This window comes from Musca autumnalis, unplaced genomic scaffold (assembly GCF_047663935.1).
Source record: "Musca autumnalis isolate F117 unplaced genomic scaffold, ASM4766393v1 scaffold_2, whole genome shotgun sequence".
Taxonomy (NCBI): domain Eukaryota; kingdom Metazoa; phylum Arthropoda; class Insecta; order Diptera; family Muscidae; genus Musca; species Musca autumnalis.
Window position 1 is genome coordinate 210,638,436 of NW_027411755.1, and position 20,720 is coordinate 210,659,155.

The window sequence follows — 20,720 nt, forward strand, 5'->3', positions numbered from 1 at the left end:
AGAATGCCGAGTAAAGCAAACCAGAAAGCCATAAAGCCATCTAAAAAAACCAGAGATAATGAAAGAGAACAAAAACTAGTACTAATGAGATTATACCGGAAATTGGATACATTTGCTATAAATAAACCAAACACATACACTTGCACATATACAAGGCACTGCAAACCAACTAAATCGACTTAGAGATGGCCTCTACCGCAAAAGGTCATTTTAAAATCGAAGCATAGAATGAGGGTAACATGACAATCAGAATAGATAACAAAATTAAAATTAATAGAAAATAATTTTTATTTTTCAATATTTTCAAAGAACCAATTTAGAAAAATAATTAAATTTTAGTATACTCTATGTGACTAAGTACCTTTCCGTCTGCTAATATTTTATTTGAATAAAATTTATTGGCAAAATAATTGCAGCTAACAATAAGTCTGTCTGACTTTTTCGAAAACAAAAACACAAACTTGGCACATGTTGGCTATAAATTTTCATATGCGCGCAACATTCGCCCCAACAGTCAATTTTTTTCTGACATGGCGATTGGTCTATTCTGTTCTTCTAGCCTTAAATGGTTCGAGATTTATAGACAAAACAACAACTAACTGATTCATCATTGCCGCCGTCGTCGTCATCTTTTAGACGAATTTTTACATATAAGGTACAACAACTTAGCCAGCCATTCGCTTCTTTTCACATCTTTTCAAAGGTGCAGTATCTATATAAGGAGAATATCAAACAAGCAGCAGACTAAGAACAAAAATCATTATGGCGTAGCCGGTAGTCATGCTGTCTGTGAGATTCTTGTTCACCTAAAATAAAAGAAATTAAACAAAAACAAAGAAAAGAAATATGCGAAATTGTAGTTGAAATTACACAAATTACTATTAAAAAATCGTATTCAGCCAGGCTGAATAAAATATTTCTTACGGAAACTCTTACTCAGCCAGCCAGAATAAAAGATTTCCAATGGAAATTCATATTCAGCCAGGCTGAATAGCAAATTTCCTATGGAAATTCATATTCAGCCAGGCTGAATAGCAAATTTCCTATGGAAATTCATATTCAGCCAGGCTGAATAGCAAATTTCCTATGGAAATTCATATTCAGCCAGGCTGAATAGCAAATTTCCTATGGAAATTCATATTCAGCCAGGCTGAATAGCAAATTTCCTATGGAAATTCATATTCAGCCAGGCTGAATAGGAAATTTCCTATGGAAATTCATATTCAGCCTGGCTGAATAGGAAATTTCCTATGGAAATTCATATTCAGCCTGGCTGAATAGGAAATTTCCTATGGAAATTCATATTCAGCCTGGAAATTTCCTATGGAAATTCATTTTCTGCCAGGCTGAATAGGAAATTTACTATGGAAATTCATATTCAGCCAGGCTGAATAGGAAATTTCCTATGGAAATTCATATTCAGCCAGGCTGAATAGGAAATTTCCTATGGAAATTCATATTCAGCCAGGCTGAATAGGAAATTTCCTATGGAAATTCATATTCAGCCAGGCTGAATAGGAAATTTCCTATGGAAATTCATATTCAGCCAGGCTGAATAGGAAATTTCCTATGGAAATTCATATTCAGCCAGGCTGAATAGGAAATTTCCTATGGAAATTCATATTCAGCCAGGCTGAATAGGAAATTTCCTATGGAAATTCATATTCAGCCAGGCTGAATAGAAAATTTCCTATGGAAATTCATATTCAGCCCGGATGAATAGGAGATTTCCTAAGGAAATTCATATTCAGCCAGGCTGAATAGGAGATTTCCTAAGGAAATTCATATTCAGCCAGGCTGAATAGGAGATTTCCTAAGGAAATTCATATTCAGCCAGGCTGAATAGGAAATTTCCTATGGAAATTCATATTCAGCCCGGATGAATAGGAGATTTCCTAAGGAAATTCATATTCAGCCAGGCTGAATAGGAGATTTCCTAAGGAAATTCATATTCAGCCAGGCTGAATAGGAAATTTCCTATGGAAATTCATAATTCAGCCAGGCTGAATAAGAAATTTCCTATGGAAATTCATATTTAGCCAGGCTGAATAGGAAATTTCATATTCAGCCAGGCTGAATAGGAAATTCCTATGGAAATTCATATTCAGCCAGGCTGAATAGGAAATTTCCTATGGAAATTCATATTCAATTTCCTATGGAAATTCATATTCAATTTCCTATGGAAATTCAATTCATATTCAATTTTCTATTCAGCTTGGCTGAATAAGATTTTCTATGGGAAATCTTTTATTCTGACTGGCTGAATACGACTTTTTTATAGTAATTTGTGTAATTTCATTGTTTTTTCTTTGTTTTTGTTTAATTTCTTTTATTTTAGGTGAACAAAAATCTCACAGACAGCATGACTACCGGCTACGCCATAATGATTTTTGTTCCTATGGAAATTCATACTCAGCCAGGCTGAATAGGAAATTCCTATGGAAATCTGAATACGAATACGAAATTTCCTATTGAAATTCATATTCAGCCAGGCTGAACAGGAAATTTCCTATGGAAATTCAGATGGTATATTTCCATAGAACAGCTGATGATCAGCTGATCTATTTCCATAGCATAGAATCAGCTTTTTTGTATTGAAAAGTTGTTGCTGCCATCAGCTGATTCAATATAACAATTTTTTTCTCGAGTGTATTTCGAATCTCATTATTTCTCCCTGCCTTGATTTGAAACACTCTACATTTTTCTGGTTTCTATTTGCCAAACTGATTTTTATGGTTAATAAAAATCCATTTAAGGCGGATATGATAATAATTTTAGAGAGTCATAAAATAACCGCATTAGAAATTGAACGAAACCAAAAACAAAACAACAAAGAGGAGCAACAATAAAACAGAATGTAAATGTCATCAAAAGTGGTAATTAAAAACTCGCAAAAAATCAATTTTAAGGTAATTATTAATTAGTGGTCATTTTTCTAAGTGGGTTTTGTATTTGAAATTAACCAAAGAAATTGTTGGCGAAGTGTTTTATTGGTCAATAAAAAATTGAGGGTTTTGACGTCAATTGATTTGCATGAAATAGCCATGGAATGATTGTGGGTTTTCAGATGAAAATGCAAATGTTTGCTCAATTGCAAATGTTGCCAATGCCATTTAAATTTGTATAACATAACGTGTAATTGTTGTTGTTATACATTTATTATATATGAGAACTCAATTAAAAAGTCTAACACCTTTTATGGCCTAACTGAGAAAAAAAAAACAGAAACCGTAGCCCTGATATCTCAACAACATTTCCATTGACATCCCACATGGTCCGTGTACCTTTCCTTTTTTTTTGGTTTGTTTGTTCGTGTTTCTGATTTTCATTCATTCAACCCAAACACAACGGACAACGGATGGATGTAAGGACCGACAGGTGGACGGACGTACGTACGTAAATACATAGTTACTGCTGGTTGCTTGCATTGAAATAGCCATACAAATCTCCCCATACAGTTTATGATTACTGCAATAAAATATGCAAAACAATTGTCGTTTTGGATTTTTTTCCTTCCAGCTTTTTTTTATTTATGACATGAATTGCGAAAAAAATAAATATGAATAAAATATTTATTGAAATCAATAAAAAAAAGAAATCTTCAAAAGTTTCAGTTGGATGCATACAAGAAATCTAACTAACCACCCACGTCATATGATTTCGCAAAGAGCATATCCGTCAAGTGGCTGCATGGTGATAGACCAACAAACGCTCCCAAAAGAAATATAGCCATTATTCAAAATTACACTATTGCTGCAGCTGCTAATTAGCATTAGCCAGGCTATTAAAAAAGAGCAGCTGATCATCAGTCAATCTATTCCTATTTTAAGTTAATTCTTAATATTTAGCTAATCTATTTGAATAGAACGACTGATCTTTCCAGCTGATCATCTGCTGAAAAATTTCCAGTTTATCGTCAGCTAAACAAGTGAACACCACCTGATCTATTCCCATTACGTAGCTGATCATCAGCTGATCTATTTCTATATAACATTTGATAATATCACAAACCCCAAGAAATATTTAATTATTCTCTCCCTCTTGATATAAAAACAGTCTTATTATAAAACTCCTACATAACATTAGCAGGAGTTTTATAATAATAAATTCCAAAATATTTCCTTATCACCAATCCTCAAAATAAATTCCTTTAAACGACACTCTTTTTTTCTTTTTATACCCTCAGCCTTTAGGCTAAAGAGGGTATTTACACTTTGATACGACCAAAAATGTGCCTCATCGAAATAATGGTTTTAGACCCCAAGTATGTTTGTACGATATCCGTTTCAGACAATTTTGAGTAGATCTAGCAATGTCCGTCCGTCTGTCTGTCTGTCTGTCGGTCTGTCTGTCTGGCTGGTGCGCACGATAACTCTCGAACGGATCAATCGATTCGGTTCAAATTTTGGGTATCAAAATATTTTGTCCAGATTCGATTTAAGTTCGAAGATGGGCCATATAGGTCCACTCCTTCAGGTACCTCCCCCACAAATGTTCAAAAATTGTCGCAAAACTTGTGCGCACGATAACTCTTGTAGGGAATAACCGATTTGGTCCATACTTTGCACATCGTATAATTTTTACCAAACTTAGATTAGGACTTAGATATGGACTCAATCGGTAAAATCCTTCGAGTACCTCCCACACAAAATTTCGGAAAAGTTCAGTTTACGACCTGCTCTCGAATCGCCTTGGTTTTTGTTGTACCATCTTGTATTCACTGTCCCTTATACGAAGGTACAAGTTTCCTCAGGGGCAAGTCCATACTTCCTGAAAAAAATAGCCTGAAAGTTGAAAAACAAACCCTATGACACCATGTTTATGGCTGGAAGCGCAAGATAATTCTCGAACGGAAATGCCGGTTCTGCCCAAAATTTGGCCTTCGTAATATTGTTTCCAAACTTAGTTTATGTTCGTAGATAAGCCATATCGGTCCACTCCATCAGGTACCTACCCCACAAAAGTTCAAAAATATTCGGAAAAATTGTGCGCACGATAACTCTTGATGGGAGTGACCGATTTGGTCCATACTTTACACATTCTCATAATATCTACCAAATATAGATCAGGTTCGAATATGGACTATATTTGTCCATTCCATCCCGTACCTCCCACACAAAATTTTGGATAAGTTCACTTTAAGACCTGTTATTGAATCACTTTGATTTTTGTTGAAGCAACTTACATTCGCTGCCTCAATTACGACGGTAAAAGTTGTTTCAGGGGCAAGTCCATACTTCTTGAGAAAACAGCCCGAAGGGTGTATGTCTATGGCACCCCATGGTCTATGTCGGTCCATTCCTTTAAGTACCTTTTCAGCAAAATTTGTGAACTTTAATCCTAATCAACTTTTTTGTCGGTTCATACTAGACCAAAATTTTAAACCCCCTAAATACATAAGTTTTTTGTGAAAAAAGTGTTTCAATTTGCACAGACTGAGGGTATATCTCTGTCGGCAAAGCCGACTGATACTTTTTTACTTGTTTTTTTTTGCATAATGTGAAGACCACCCCCTGAGAGCTGGATGCAACTTTGTTTATTGCCATTTAAAATGTCAATTTTATTTCTATGCAATTTTTCAATTTGTTTTGAATTTTCAGTCATTCAAATCGTTTAATTCATATTTCATTTGAACGTCGTCTTCATTGTCGTCGTCGTCGATCGAAGACGACAAATATGGACAAATGAAAGATGACATCCGTTATAGTAGAAAAAACAGAAGAAGAGGCATTGAGCTATTGAATTGTATATCTTGATGACGCCACTTTGAAAGTGTTTAGCAGCAGCGGCCAGAGAGACGGTCTAAGTGATCGTGCAACCATCATGTTGCACACAGCACGCTTCCATAACATAACACGCTGGTTTTTTTATTCCGTTTTTTATTTCTGCTAAATATTGTTGCCAAACAAATTTTCCTCTGCAAATGTTTTTGTTGTTTGATCAGTTTGTTTGTTTTTTCTTCTTCTTCCCCATATAACCCACATCCAATAGTTGTGTCATACGCTAAACGCCCGCAGTTATTTTATTACCCTGGAGCATTATTCATGTTGCATGGTTGTCTAATTTTTTTCTAATGGAGTTACGGCAACCAATAATGAATGGTTGGCGATACTCTACAGCATTTAATTGAAAATTTTTGATTTCCTTATTGATTTAATCATCAGATGCTCTATGCAAATAGATCAGCTGATCATCAGCTATTTTATGAAAACAGGTGTTCTATGGTAATGGATCAGCTGATCATCAGCTGTTCTATAGGAAAAGATCAGTTGATCATCAGTTATTTCATGGAAATAGGTCAGCTGGTCATCAGCTGTTCTATGGAAATACATCAGCTGTTCTATCGGAATGGATCACCTGATCAGTAGCTTCTCTATGGGAATAGATCAGCTGATCATCAGCTGTTCTATGGGAATAGATCAGCTGATCATCAGCTGTTCTATGGGAATAGATCAGCTGATCATCAGCTGTTCTATGGGAATAGATCAGCTGATCATCAGCTGTTCTATGGGAATAGATCAGCTGATCATCAGCTGTTCTATGGGAATAGATCAGCTGATCATCAGCTGTTCCTTAGGAATAGATCAGCCGATCATCAGTTGTTCTATGGGAATATATCAGCTGTTCTATGCGAATAAATCAGCTGATGATCAGCTGTTCCATACGAATAGATCAGCTGATCATCAGCTGTTCTATGGGAATAGATCAGCTGATCATCAGCTGTTCAATAGGAATAGATCAGCTGATCATCAGCTGTTCTATAGGAATAGATCAGCTCATCATCAGCTGTTCTATGGAAATAGATCAGCTGATCATCAGCTGTTCTATGAAAACAACTGTTCTATGGAAATAGATCAGGTGATCATCAGCTGTTCTATGGAAATAGATCAGCTGATCATCAGCCGTTCTATGGGAATAAATCTGCGGGTCGCAAGCTGTTCTGTGGAAATAGATCAGCTGTTCTATGCGAATAAATCAGCTGATCATCAGCTGTTCTATGGAAATAGATCAGCTGATCATAAGCTGTTCTATGGAAATAAATCGGCTGATCATCAGCTGTTCTATGGAAATAGATCAGCTGATCATCAGCTATTTTATGGAAATAGATCAGCTGATCATCAGCTGTTCTATGGAAATAGATCAGCTGATCATCAGCTGTTCTATAGGAATAGATCAGCTGATCATCAGCTATTCTATGGGAATAGATCAGCTGATCATCAGCTGTTCTATGAAAATAGATCAGCTGTTCTGTGGAAATGGATCAGCTGTTCTATGGGAATAGATCAGCTGATCATCAGCTGTTCGATGGGAATAGATCAGCTGATCATCAGCTGTTCTATGGGAATAGATCAGCTGATCATAAGCTGTTCTATAGGAATAGATCAGCTGATCATCAGATGTTCTATGGGAATAGATCAGCGGGTCGTTCTATGGGAATAGAGCAGTTGGTCATCATCAGCTCTTCATGCTATTCTATACCAATAGTACATCAGCTGTTCTATAAGAATAGAATCAGCTGAAGGCTTCAGCTATTCTATACGAATAGAATCAGCTGAAGGCTTCAGCTGTTCTATACGAATAGAATCAGCTGAAGGCTTCAGCTGTTCTATACGAATAGAATCAGCTGAAGGCTTCAGCTGTTCTATACGAATAGAATCAGCTGAAGGCTTCAGCTGTTCTATACGAATAGAATCAGCTGAAGGCTTCAGCTGTTCTATACGAATAGAATCAGCTGAAGGCTTCAGCTGTTCTATACGAATAGAATCAGCTGAAGGCTTCAGCTGTTCTATACGAATAGAATCAGCTGAAGGCTTCAGCTGTTCTATACGAATAGAATCAGCTGAAGGCTTCAGCTGTTCTATACGAATAGAATCAGCTGAAGGCTTCAGCTGTTCTATACGAATAGAATCAGCTGAAGGCTTCAGCTGTTCTATACGAATAGAATCAGCTGAAGGCTTCAGCTGTTCTATACGAATAGAATCAGCTGAAGGCTTCAGCTGTTCTATAGAAATAGAATCAGCTGAAGGCTTCAGCTGTTCTATACGAATAGAATCAGCTGAAGGCTTCAGCTGTTCTATAGAAATAGAATCAGCTGAAGGCTTCAGCTGTTCTATAGAAATAGAATCAGCTGAAGGCTTCAGCTGTTCTATAGGAATAGAATCAGCTGAAGGCTTCAGCTGTTCTATAGGAATAGAATCAGCTGAAGGCTTCAGCTGTTCTATAGGAATAGAATCAGCTGAAGGCTTCAGCTGTTCTATAGGAATAGAATCAGCTGAAGGCTTCAGCTGTTCTATAGGAATAGAATCAGCTGAAGGCTTCAGCTGTTCTATAGGAATAGAATCAGCTGAAGGCTTCAGCTGTTCTATAGGAATAGAATCAGCTGAAGGCTTCAGCTGTTCTATAGGAATAGAATCAGCTGAAGGCTTCAGCTGTTCTATAGGAATAGAATCAGCTGAAGGCTTCAGCTGTTCTATAGGAATAGAATCAGCTGAAGGCTTCAGCTGTTCTATAGGAATAGAATCAGCTGAAGGCTTCAGCTGTTCTATAGGAATAGAATCAGCTGAAGGCTTCAGCTGTTCTATAGGAATAGAATCAGCTGAAGGCTTCAGCTGTTCTATAGGAATAGAATCAGCTGAAGGCTTCAGCTGTTCTATAGGAATAGAATCAGCTGAAGGTTTCAGCTGTTCTATGGGAATAGAATCAGCTGAAGGCTTCAGCTGTTCTATGGGAATAGAATCAGCTGAAGGCTTCAGCTGTTCTATGGGAATAGAATCAGCTGAAGGCTTCAGCTGTTCTATAGGAATAGAATCAGCTGAAGGCTTCAGCTGTTCTATAGGAATAGAATCAGCTGAAGGCTTCAGCTGTTCTATGGGTATAGAATCAGCTGAAGGCTTCAGCTGTTCTATGGGAATAGAATCAGCTGAAGGCTTCAGCTGTTCTATGGGAATAGAATCAGCTGAAGGCTTCAGCTGTTCTATGGGAATAGAATCAGCTGAAGGCTTCAGCTGTTCTATGGGAATAGAATCAGCTGAAGGCTTCAGCTGTTCTATGGGAATAGAATCAGCTGAAGGCTTCAGCTGTTCTATGGGAATAGAATCAGCTGAAGGCTTCAGCTGTTCTATAGGAATAGAATCAGCTGAAGGCTTCAGCTGTTCTATAGGAATAGAATCAGCTGAAGGCTTCAGCTGTTCTATAGGAATAGAATCAGCTGAAGGCTTCAGCTGTTCTATAGGAATAGAATCAGCTGAAGGCTTCAGCTGTTCTATAGGAATAGAGTCAGCTGAAGGCTTCAGCTGTTCTATAGGAATAGAGTCAGCTGAAGGCTTCAGCTGTTCTATAGGAATAGAATCAGCTGAAGGCTTCAGCTGTTCTATAGGAATAGAATCAGCTGAAGGCTTCAGCTGTTCTATAGGAATAGTATCAGCTGAAGGCTTCAGCTGTCCTATAGGAATAGAATCAGCTGAAGGCTTCAGCTGTTCTATAGGAATAGAATTAGCTGAAGGCTTCTATAGAAATAGAATCATCTGAAGAGCTGTTCTATAGGAATAGAATCAGCTGTAGGCTTCAGCTGTTCTATAGAAATAGAATCACCTGAAGCTTCAGCTGTTTTATAGGAATAATGCCAACATTTATCTTTGCGGTAGTGTATCTTCTTATCGAAACTACCCACCACAACTTTTATATTAATTTCATATTGATGTTGATGAATTTCCTTCCTCTTACATATTTGTAAGAAATTAGCATTGACATCACGCTGGGAGTTGGTGTTTTGATTTGTTTTTGTTATGAAGGAAACAAAAAAAAAAAACGAAAACAAATCGCTCTTCCGCTATAGATGTTGTTATTGGTCTAGAGATTTCCTCTGCAATGTAGGTTTGTCATTTGAATTTCGAATTTTGTCCCTCAACCTCTGAAAAGTTTGCATTTCCAAGTGTATGCAAATTCCATGTACTGACAGAGGTAAGGTTTGGAGGAATTCCTTGTAATTGTTTTGCTGGAAGTTATTAGCATTTTGTAATTTTTGTCTTTGCTCTATCTCCTTCTTCGTCATGGCCAACAATGAATGTTTATTATTGACTGTGGGCCTATATTGTTGGTCGTCGTCGTTTTGACGATGATATATGACATGTTGCATGATCGTGTGATTTATGACACACGGCAGGTGGCCGGCCAATATTGCAAATACAAATTTCTTGTTTATTATTATTTCTATTCTACGAAGGGGATTTCGTTAGTAAGAAAACAAAATATTTATATTTTTGTTATTTTGAAAAGATAAATTAACAAAGCTATCAATTTAAAAGAAACGAAAATGTCATAAAAAAATTTCAATAAATTCGCGGCCATAAATTGTGAACGGTTTTTTTATTTGATGAATTTGCATGGTATTTTTAAATTGAAGTCCAAATAAATTGGAAAAATGAATGTGATGCAATTATTAGATTTGAAAATATATTTAAATTGTTTTTATTCGCCAAAATACAAACGCATTTTAGTTTTTTATTTCAAATAAATTTTCTAAAAGAACATATTTTCATCTTCATTACATTTGTTTTTTCAAAAACCAACTGTATATTTAGAACTGTCAATCTTTCAACAGATTTCATTAACTAAAAGTAAGAATAACAACAACAACAGTACAGAAAATGTCAACTTATCGAATGTCAAACTGAAGCAAGTGCCAAATAAAACATTTACAAAGTTTCGATTTTTTTTAAATAAAAAACACAAATTTTCACAGTTGAATGGTATGGATGGATGGCTGTTTGGGTGGCTGACAAAGATCTCTCGGTCCTCTTAATGTGGCCGAAACACACACATTATTTGGTTCACATTCACATTTTCCACACCCTGTTTATTTTAGCAAACATTTCAACAATTTCCTCTTCTATTTTTTTGCATTCTAGACCAAAGACAAACAAACAGCAACAAATTCTAAATGACAATTTATTTCTAGCATCGCCTTTAAGAAGAAAACAAATTACATTAAAAAACAACAACAAAAACAACTTTCGATGAGGCAATGTTGTCTGTCGGTTAAAATAGCCAAGAATAGAATGACGAGACATTTGAATTTTTTGTTATTTATTTTTATTCGTTTTTCTTACAACAAGTGAAATTTATAGCAATGCTGATCATGTCACGGCATTAGGCAACAAATTGCTAGTCCAAGAAATAGACAGCATTGCTTTTTTCGGTAATTGCCAAAACAAAAGAGTCTTTAGTGAAGGCACCAAAACAACAACAATTAGAATTGATGCATAAAGTGTGGCATCATCAGACTTATCTTCATGATCATCGTAGTCATCATCACCATCATTAGGTGCAACACAATCTTAAAATGTGATATTACTATTTTTATATTGTCTGACAAAGTGTAGAGACTTTCGATATTTTGATGGCAGACAGTTTGCCTCTTTTAATTACAACAAGTAAAAACCCCAAACAGTCTGCGGATGATACATACGTATGTGCTAACATTCATAGATATGTATTAGGTATAGAGTGAATTAGTCATAGATTATGTCTAAAATGATTCCTTGGGCCAGTATGACTGCCATACATAACGATATTGTGAAAGCTGCTACATTCGATGGGTGGTCCAACTACTGCAGCCGATCATAAGCACTTTCTATAGGCCTATGATCTGCTGCTGATTATTGAATGATCCGCTGATTATATTCCTATTCTATGTCAATAAAATAGCTGATGCCATATCAGCTGATTCTATGTCAATAGAATAGCTGATGCCACATAAGCTGATTCTATGTCAATAGAATAGCTGATGCCACATCAGCTGATTCTATGTCAATAGAATAGCTGATGCCACATCAGCTGATTCTATAACAATACAATAGCTGTTGCCACATCAGCTGATTCTATGTCAATAGAACAGCTGATTCTATGTCAATAGAATAGCTGCCACATCAGCTGATTCTATGTCAATAGAATAGCTGATGCCACATCAGCTGATTCTATGTCAATAGAACAGCTGATTCTATGTCAATAGAATAGCTGCCACATCAGCTGATTCTATGTCAATAGAATAGCTGATGCCACATCAGCTGATTCCATGTCAATAGAATAGCTGATGCCACATCAGCTGATTCTATGTCAATAGAATAACTGATGCCACATCAGCTGATTCCCTGCAAATAGAATAGCTGATGTCACATCAGCTGATCCTTTGTCAATAGAATATCTGATGCCACATCAGCTGATTCTATGTCAATAGAATAGCTGATGCCACATCAGCTGATTCTATGTAAATAAAATAGCTGATGCCACATCAGCTGATTCTATGTCAATAAAATAGCTGATGCCACATCAGCTGATTCTATGTCAATAAAATAGCTGATGCCACATCAGCTGATTCTATGTCAATAGAATAGCTGATGCCACATCAGCTGTTGCTATGTCAATAGAATAGCTGATGCCACATCAGCTGTTGCTATGTCAATAGAATAGCTGATGCCACATCAGCTGATTCTATGTCAATAGAATATGTCAATAGAATAGCTGATGCCACATCAGCTGATTCTATGTCAATAGAATAGCTGATGCCACATCAGCTGTTGCTATGTCAATAGAATAGCTGATGCCACATCAGCTGTTGCTATGTCAATAGAATAGCTGATGCCACATCAGCTGTTGCTATGTCAATAGAATAGCTGATGCCACATCAGCTGATTCTATGTCAATAGAATAGCTGATGCCACATCAGCTGATTCTATGTCAATAGAATAGCTGATGCCACATCAGCTGATTCTATGTCAATAGAATAGCTGATGCCACATCAGCTGATTCTATGTCAATAGAATAGCTGATGCCACATCAGCTGATTCTATGTCAATAGAATAGCTGATGCCACATCAGCTGATTCTATGTCAATAGAATAGCTGATGCCACATCAGCTGTTGCTATGTCAATAGAATAGCTGATGCCACATCAGCTGTTGCTATGTCAATAGAATAGCTGATGCCACATCAGCTGTTGCTATGTCAATAGAATAGCTGATGCCACATCAGCTGTTGCTATGTCAATAGAATAGCTGATGCCACATCAGCTGATTCTATGTCAATAGAATAGCTGATGCCACATCAGCTGTTGCTATGTCAATAGAATAGCTGATGCCACATCAGCTGATTCTATGTCAATAGAATAGCTGATGCCACATCAGCTGATTCTATGTCAATAGAATAGCTGATGCCACATCAGCTGTTGCTATGTCAATAGAATAGCTGATGCCACATCAGCTGATTCTATGTCAATAGAATAGCTGATGCCACATCAGCTGTTGCTATGTCAATAGAATAGCTGATGCCACATCAGCTGATTCTATGTCAATAGAATAGCTGATGCCACATCAGCTGATTCTATGTCAATAGAATAGCTGATGCCACATCAGCTGATTCTATGTCAATAGAATAGTTGATGCCACATCAGCTGATTCTATGTCAATAGAATAGCTGATGCCACATCAGCTGATTCTATGTCAATAGAATAGCTGATGCCACATCAGCTGATTCTATGTCAATGGAATAGCTGATGCCACATCAGATGATTCTATGTCAATAGAATAGCTGATGCCACATCAGCTGATTCAATGTCAATAGAATAGCTGATGCCACATCAGCTAATTTTATGTCAATAGAATTGCTGATGGCACATCAGCTGATTCTATGTCAATAGAATAGCTGATGCCACATCAGCTGATCCTACGTCAATAGAATAGCTGATGCCACATCAGCTGATTCTACGTCAATAGAATAGCTGTTGCCACATCAGCTGATTCTATGTCAATAGAATAGCTGATGCCACCATCAGCTGATGCTATGTCAATAGAATAGCTGATGCCACATCAGCTGATTCTATGTCAATAGAATAGCTAATGCCACATCGGCTGATCCTTCGTCAATAGAATAGCAGATGCGACATCAGCTGATTCTATACTCTCTTCTTCTCCAAATCCTCCGTATTTTTTTCCCCAAAAATTTCCATCTTTTTTGAACTACTGTACCAACCAAAGTTTTCAATAGACCTTATCATTTTATATTTTAAATCATTAACAAAATATATACAAACAAAGAAATCATTAACAATATATACTTATTATATATTTTAATGCTACTGGTTTTTAAATTATTCCAATTTTGTTTTGGGATTTTTTTTTCTTTTGTTTCATATCGTAATCTTTCTTTGCAAAATTAACCATCGATTCAGATGAAAAAATAGTCACACTTCGTGGAATTCCTACAACAATCTTAGACAGGTTTGCATTTCTATTTAATAAATTATAAACAAATTAAAGGTAAGAGTGTTAACGGTGGGTTTTTTGCTGGGACAACTTTTTTTGATAACAAATTCCCTGGTAACAAACATTTTTTTAATTAGTAAACAATAGAAAATACAAAATGGACTTGTTTTGTCGTCACAGTTATCTAAAAGGTGATTTTTTAAGCTTTCAAACAATAGAAGTTATATGGATATTAAGTTTTGGTGACATGTTTATTGAACTTTAACAAAATGGTTATTCCACCCTATGGTATATGGTTCAGTAGGAGATAAATAATGGATATTTATAGTTTTAATGTGGTTATGGCATTAAAGAGGAGGGGGATTATCGATGACATTAGGGATGGCCTCAAGAAGAAAATAATTATAAATGATCGTTAGCAATTGGTTTATTTTTTATTTTTGTATTACGAATGAAGAAAATTGTCATATAAAATAAAGACATACATTGGGCGCCAATGTTCATTAGGGTTCAATGAATTGATATGATGAGCACATAGACACCCTAGGAAGTGTCACTAAAGACGGGCTAGAAATAAAATGTATAGATAACAAAAGCAAGCTAATTAATAAAATATAATTAAAATAATAAAATCCCTTGCTTGGGCGCCAATATATAAAATATGACACCTTGATTTGAGAATACATTAAAAGCTATTTTAAATTTCTTTTCCCATTTTTTTAAATTATTTTCAGACGTGACTTCTTACTAACCATACCCATTATTTTAGTAAGAAGCTTCCTCCCCTTTTGTAATAATGAGTAAACTAAATTGTCATTACCTTGTAATGAATTAAATATGGATAATTAGGTTGCATGTTATTACATAATTTATATTAAAGACAAATTCCATATATTTGATGCTGTGAAGAAAAAAATTCTTTAAAATAGCTAATTTAATAAAATTTATTATTTATTAGATATTTTCAATTGAATTATTTTTCTTTTTATCTTTGATTTCTTACAAATTTATTAAAAGCCCTTTTGTCTCTTCCCCTTCTTTTCATTTTAGGTAAGTTGCATCTGCATACACATTACCACAAAAAGCCACCGCAAACAGATTTACGTAAGTTTGTTTCATCCTCCTTCATATATTTTTCGTTTTAAAACTCCACTCCCATTTTATCTGATGTGGTGGTTGAAATTACTCAAATTTCATCTCAAGATTTATTGTACCCGTGCATTTGACTAATTTATTTGTTTTGTCATTCGAAGAACACAACAAAAGGAGCAGTTAAGTTCTTTATGGGTGGCCAAATGGGGATACGGGTTTGCCTCACAGAATATGAACTGCAAACGGTAAATGAGAAACGCTTCTCAGTAGCCAAGTTGAATAGCTGATGATCGTCAGATGATTCTATTTCCGAAGAATAGCTGATTCCATATTACCTGAAGCCATCAACTGATGTACAGCTGATATATTCCTATAAAACACTTGATGTTCAGCTGATCTATTTCTATAGAATAGCTGATATCATCAGCTGCCATCTATTCTAATAGAACAGCTGTTTCAATTCCCCTAGAACAGCTGGTAGCATCAGCTGCCATCTATTCCCATAGAACAGCTGATAGATAAGCCGTTTCTATTCCTATAGAACAGCTGTTTCTATTCCTATAGAATAACTGATGCCCTCAGCTGTTTCTATTCCTGTAGAATAGCTGATGCCATCAGCTGTTTCTATTCCTATAGAATATAGAATAGTTGATGGATCAGCTGTTTCTATTCATATAGAATAGTTGATGGATCAGCTGTTTCTATTCCTATAGAACATCTGATGGACCAGCAGTTTCTATTCCTATAGAACATCTGATGGACCAGCAGTTTCTATTCCTATAGAACAGCTGACGGATCAGCTGTTGATATGTCCCTATAGAATTGCTGATGTATCAGCTGTTTCTATTAATATAGAACATTTGTTTCGAACAGCTGCTTCTCTTCCTGTATAACAGCTGATGGATCAGCTGTTTCTATTCCTATAGAATAGCTGATGCCATCAGCTGTTTCTATTCCCATAGAATAGCTGATGCCATCAGCTGTTTCTATTCCCATAGAATAGCTGATGCCATCAGCTGTTTCTATTCCCATAGAATAGCTGATGCCATCAGCTGTTTCTATTCCCATAGAACAGCTGATACCATCAGCTGTTTCTATTCCCATAGAATAGCTGATGCCATCAGCTGTTTCTATTCCCATAGAATAGCTGATGCCATCAGCTGTTTCTATTCCCATAGAATAGCTGATGCCATCAGCTGTTTCTATTCCCATAGAATAGCTGATGCCATCAGCTGTTTCTATTCCCATAGAATAGCTGATGCCATCAGCTGTTTCTATTCCCATAGAATAGCTGATGCCATCAGCTGTTTCTATTCTCATAGAATAGCTGATACCATCAGATGTTTCTATTCCCATAGAATAACTGATGCCATCAGCTGTTTCTATTCCCATAGAATAACTGATGCCATCAGCTGTTTCTATTCCCATAGAATAGCTGATGCCATCAACTGTTTCTGTTCCTATATAATAGCTGATGCCATCAGCTGTTTCTATTCCTATAGAATAGCTGATGCCATCAGCTGTTTCTATTCCTATAGAATAGCTGATGCCATCAGCTGTTTCTATTCCTATAGAATAGCTGATGCCATCAGCTGTTTCTATTCCTATAGAATAGCTGATGCCATCAGCTGTTTCTATTCCTATAGAATAGCTGATGCCATCAGCTGTTTCTATTCCTATAGAATAGCTGATGCCATAAGATGTTTCTATTCCTATAGAACAGCTGATGCCATAAGATGTTTCTATTCCTATAGAACAGCTGATGCCATAAGATGTTTCTATTCCTATAGAACAGCTGATGGATCAGATGTTTCTTTTCCTATAGAACATCTGATTGATCAGCTGTTTCCATTCCTATAGAACAGCTTATGGATCACCTATTTCTATTCCTATAGAACAGCTGATGGTATCAGCTGTTTCTATTCCCATAGAGTAGCTGATACCATCAACTGTTTCTATTCCTATAGAACAGCTGATGGATCAGATGTTTCTTTTCCTATAGAACATCTGATTGATCAGCTGTTTCTATTCCTATAGAACAGCTGATGGATCAGCTGTTTCTATTCCTACAGAACAGCTGTTTCTATTCCTATAGAACATCTTATGGATCACCTGTTTCTATTCCCATTGAACAACTGATGGATCTATTCGTATAGAATAGCTGAAGCCTTCAGCTGATTCTATTCGTATAGAATAGCTGAAGCCTTCAGCTGATTCTATTCGTATAGAATAGCTGAAGCCTACAGCTGATTCTATTCGTATAGAATAGCTGAAGCCTTCAGCTGATTCTTTTCGTATAGAATAGCTGAAGCCTTCAGCTGATTCTATGTCTATAGAACAGCTGAAGCTTTCAGCTGATTCTATTCCTATAAAACAGCTGAAGCCTTCAGCTGATTCTATTCGTATAGAACAGCTGAAGCCTTCAGCTGATTCTATTCGTACAGAATAGCTGAAGCCTTCAGCTGATTCTATTCGTATAGAATAGCTGAAGCCTTCAGCTGATTCTATTCGTATAGTATAGCTGAAGCCTTCAGCTGATTCTATTCCTATAGAATAGCTGATGCCATCAGCAGTTTCTATTCCTATAGAATAGCTGATGCAATCAGCTGTTTCTGTTCCTATAGAATAGCTGATGCAATCAGCTGTTTCTGTTCCTATAGAACAGCTGATGTATCTGTTGTTGCTATTCCAATAGAACAGCTGTTGCCAACAGTTGATGAAATGGTCAGCTGATTCTATTTAAATTCCTATTAAACAGCTGACAACTGATCCATTCCAATATAACTACCATGGTCAGCTGATCTGAAATTTTATTTCTTAATATTAAGACGAAAAATACTACGGTAAGGGTGCGGTTTTGATATATTTCCGTCCTTACGTTTCCCTATCTCTCCCCTTTGGAAATAGTTTCCTTCGTTGAAAATTTATTTCATTTTTTTGCTTTTCTTTCTACTTTTGAACTTTTTCCTTCCAATTAAATATCATTAAAATAGTTTTGCAATTTGTGCTGTTCATTACGTCTGTTGTTGTTGTTTTTGCTGCTATAGTTGTTGTAATTTTCTGCCAATGTTATTGTCTTTCTTTCATTCACTCATTATTTTATAAATCAATGGTAATTAAGGCCTGACTGCCAACCAACCAACCAGCCAGGCTGTCATGACTGGCTAATTGTGGGTTTATTTTTCGCTGATGTTGTTGTTTCTGCGTTTACAGCCTAAGGCCAGTAATTGAAAGCTCATTTTTACAAGGGCTTAAAATCTATGCGGACTACTACTGCTGCTTAGTTGCTTGTCGTATTAGGGAGAAGAAAAGAAGAAGAAAAAAGAAATAATGCGGAAGCAAATGTACATGAAAATAATTACATGCCTAAGCATGAATAAGAATGAACTTATAATGCAATTAAAAAACAATGGGAAATTATTGAAAACAAAAAAAAATAAGTTCAAAATGTTAAAACAAAATCCAATTGAAATTTGTCGTAATTGTCAGAGGAAGACATAAAGAAATTGATTCTACTTTAGTTGAAAATAAAATTTGCAAAAAAAAAACTTGGAACTTGAAATTATAATATTTTTAAGGGGTCATGGTGTATATGTTGGCGCCCAAGCAGTGGATTTATGCATAAATTAGCTCATTTGTGTTTTTATAAGTTCTACATATAGGCCACTTTTGAAGTCAACTTTTCTCCATAAAATAGTTTTCTATGTATTTTATTTGTAGCCTCTCTTCAAAGACATTCTATTGGCTGTTTAAGTGTCAATTCATTGAACGCCAATAAATATTGGCGCCCAATATATGCCTTTCTTTTTTTATGACAATTTTCTTTATTTCTTTGTCATTATTTTACATAAGAAATTACCTTAATTAAGGGTGTTTTTAGCAAATTTGCTTATGGTTTAATTACAAATAAATTTTCGCAACATCACCCTCATCATCAGGAACATCGTGAAAAAGCATCGTCAGCTATTGCAAATCATCACTCATAATCTTAGACATAATACTAAAGATGCTGCTAAGAAGAAGAGAAAAAACACGTGTTTATCATTAAAATAAATTATGTTTCATTTCAATTTTGTCATTTAAGGTGACCAAAATGACTCATTTTATTTGATATATCGGGGTTTGCTTGGCGTTTTTTTTTCATCTCATGTTAGTTTCGCTTCTCTAACGATTGAAAAATCATTGACACCAATTTCAATGATTTTTTTTTTTTTTGGTACAAAATGAAATTTGCGGACCATTAGTTTTTCAAAACGTTTTAGATTTGCCAGTTTTTATTTTTTCATTTATTTTCTTGACTCTATTAATGATTTTATTCGATGGTTGTTCGTTTTTTGACAAACATTTATCTACGAGTATTTTGCACGAAAATTGTTCAATTAAAATGAAAAATCACATACGATTTGTTCAGTTTTTTTTTTTTTTTTTTTTTTTTTGGGGGGATTTTATTACTGATGGTGGTGTTGATATCTACGGTTCATATTTTTGTCTACAGCTAAATTTTCCAACAATAAGCTAAACACAAAATTTCCTTAAAAGGCCATAATCTATGATTTTGTTTTGAAATCATTACGAAAATAATCATTACAAAAAAAAAAAAAAAAAGTTCGAGGTAAAAATAGTTTATCTGTTAGTTTAGAGAATTACAGTAATATATGTGACTAATCGATACTCTCCATAACTAATCGATTTCAAAAAACCTAAGCCTTTATTGCTGGCTTCCATATTTAACCAAAAACTAATTTTTTATGTAAAACCAAACTTGGCCATATTGCTGTAAGTGGTTTCACTGTATTGGTGGTAGTAGATTTTATATTTTGATTCCACATCTTAGATAAACTTTTTTGTAACATATTCATATAGAAAAATTTACACCTATGTTTTTTTTATTATGCTTATTTAGAAATCCAGTTTTTTTGGTTATTTATTTAATTTGATTTTTTTATGTTTTTAAATTTCATTCATAATTTTCTTCCTCAATTTGATATTCAGAAATATAAAAACGAGTTATTTTAGCAATGATAATCGATTTGGAAATATAGAATCTTTAAATTGCTTTATGAATATAGCATAAAAATATGCCAATTTCAAATTTCTAATGAACTAGTTCAATTAAACGATTCATTGAAATGAGCATCTGAACTAGTTCAACAACTATTCTTATTTTAGTAAAAAAACTAAAAAAAGAACTTAGAACTTTATACGGAACCAAAGCATTGAACCATCCAAAAGTAGAGATAGATATGCAAGTCAGTGGTCACATGTACAAATTATTCGGTAAAGCAATTTGAGTTTTTTGGAGAGTGAGGAGAGGAATGAAATTCGCTGTGCTCTTTCCCACCCCCTATTTCCCAAAAATTCAGGCCTTTTT

The 20,720-nt window shown here is 35.3% G+C and overlaps 1 protein-coding gene across 8 annotated transcripts in view; it reads left to right on the forward strand.

Annotated features, from left to right (window-relative positions):
- The window catches only part of tkv (serine/threonine receptor kinase thickveins), a 723,071-nt gene that overhangs the window by 619,364 nt on the left and 82,987 nt on the right, over window positions 1-20,720 (forward strand). For 4 of the 8 annotated variants that reach the window (XM_073970748.1, XM_073970751.1, XM_073970749.1 and 1 more), the window contains exon 3: window positions 15,308-15,361. The exons of the other annotated variants lie outside the window; for them this stretch is intronic. In XM_073970748.1, coding sequence (XP_073826849.1) covers window positions 15,308-15,361 — 54 coding nt within the window. The remainder of the gene's footprint in view (window positions 1-15,307; window positions 15,362-20,720) is intronic. 8 annotated transcript variants of the gene reach the window in all.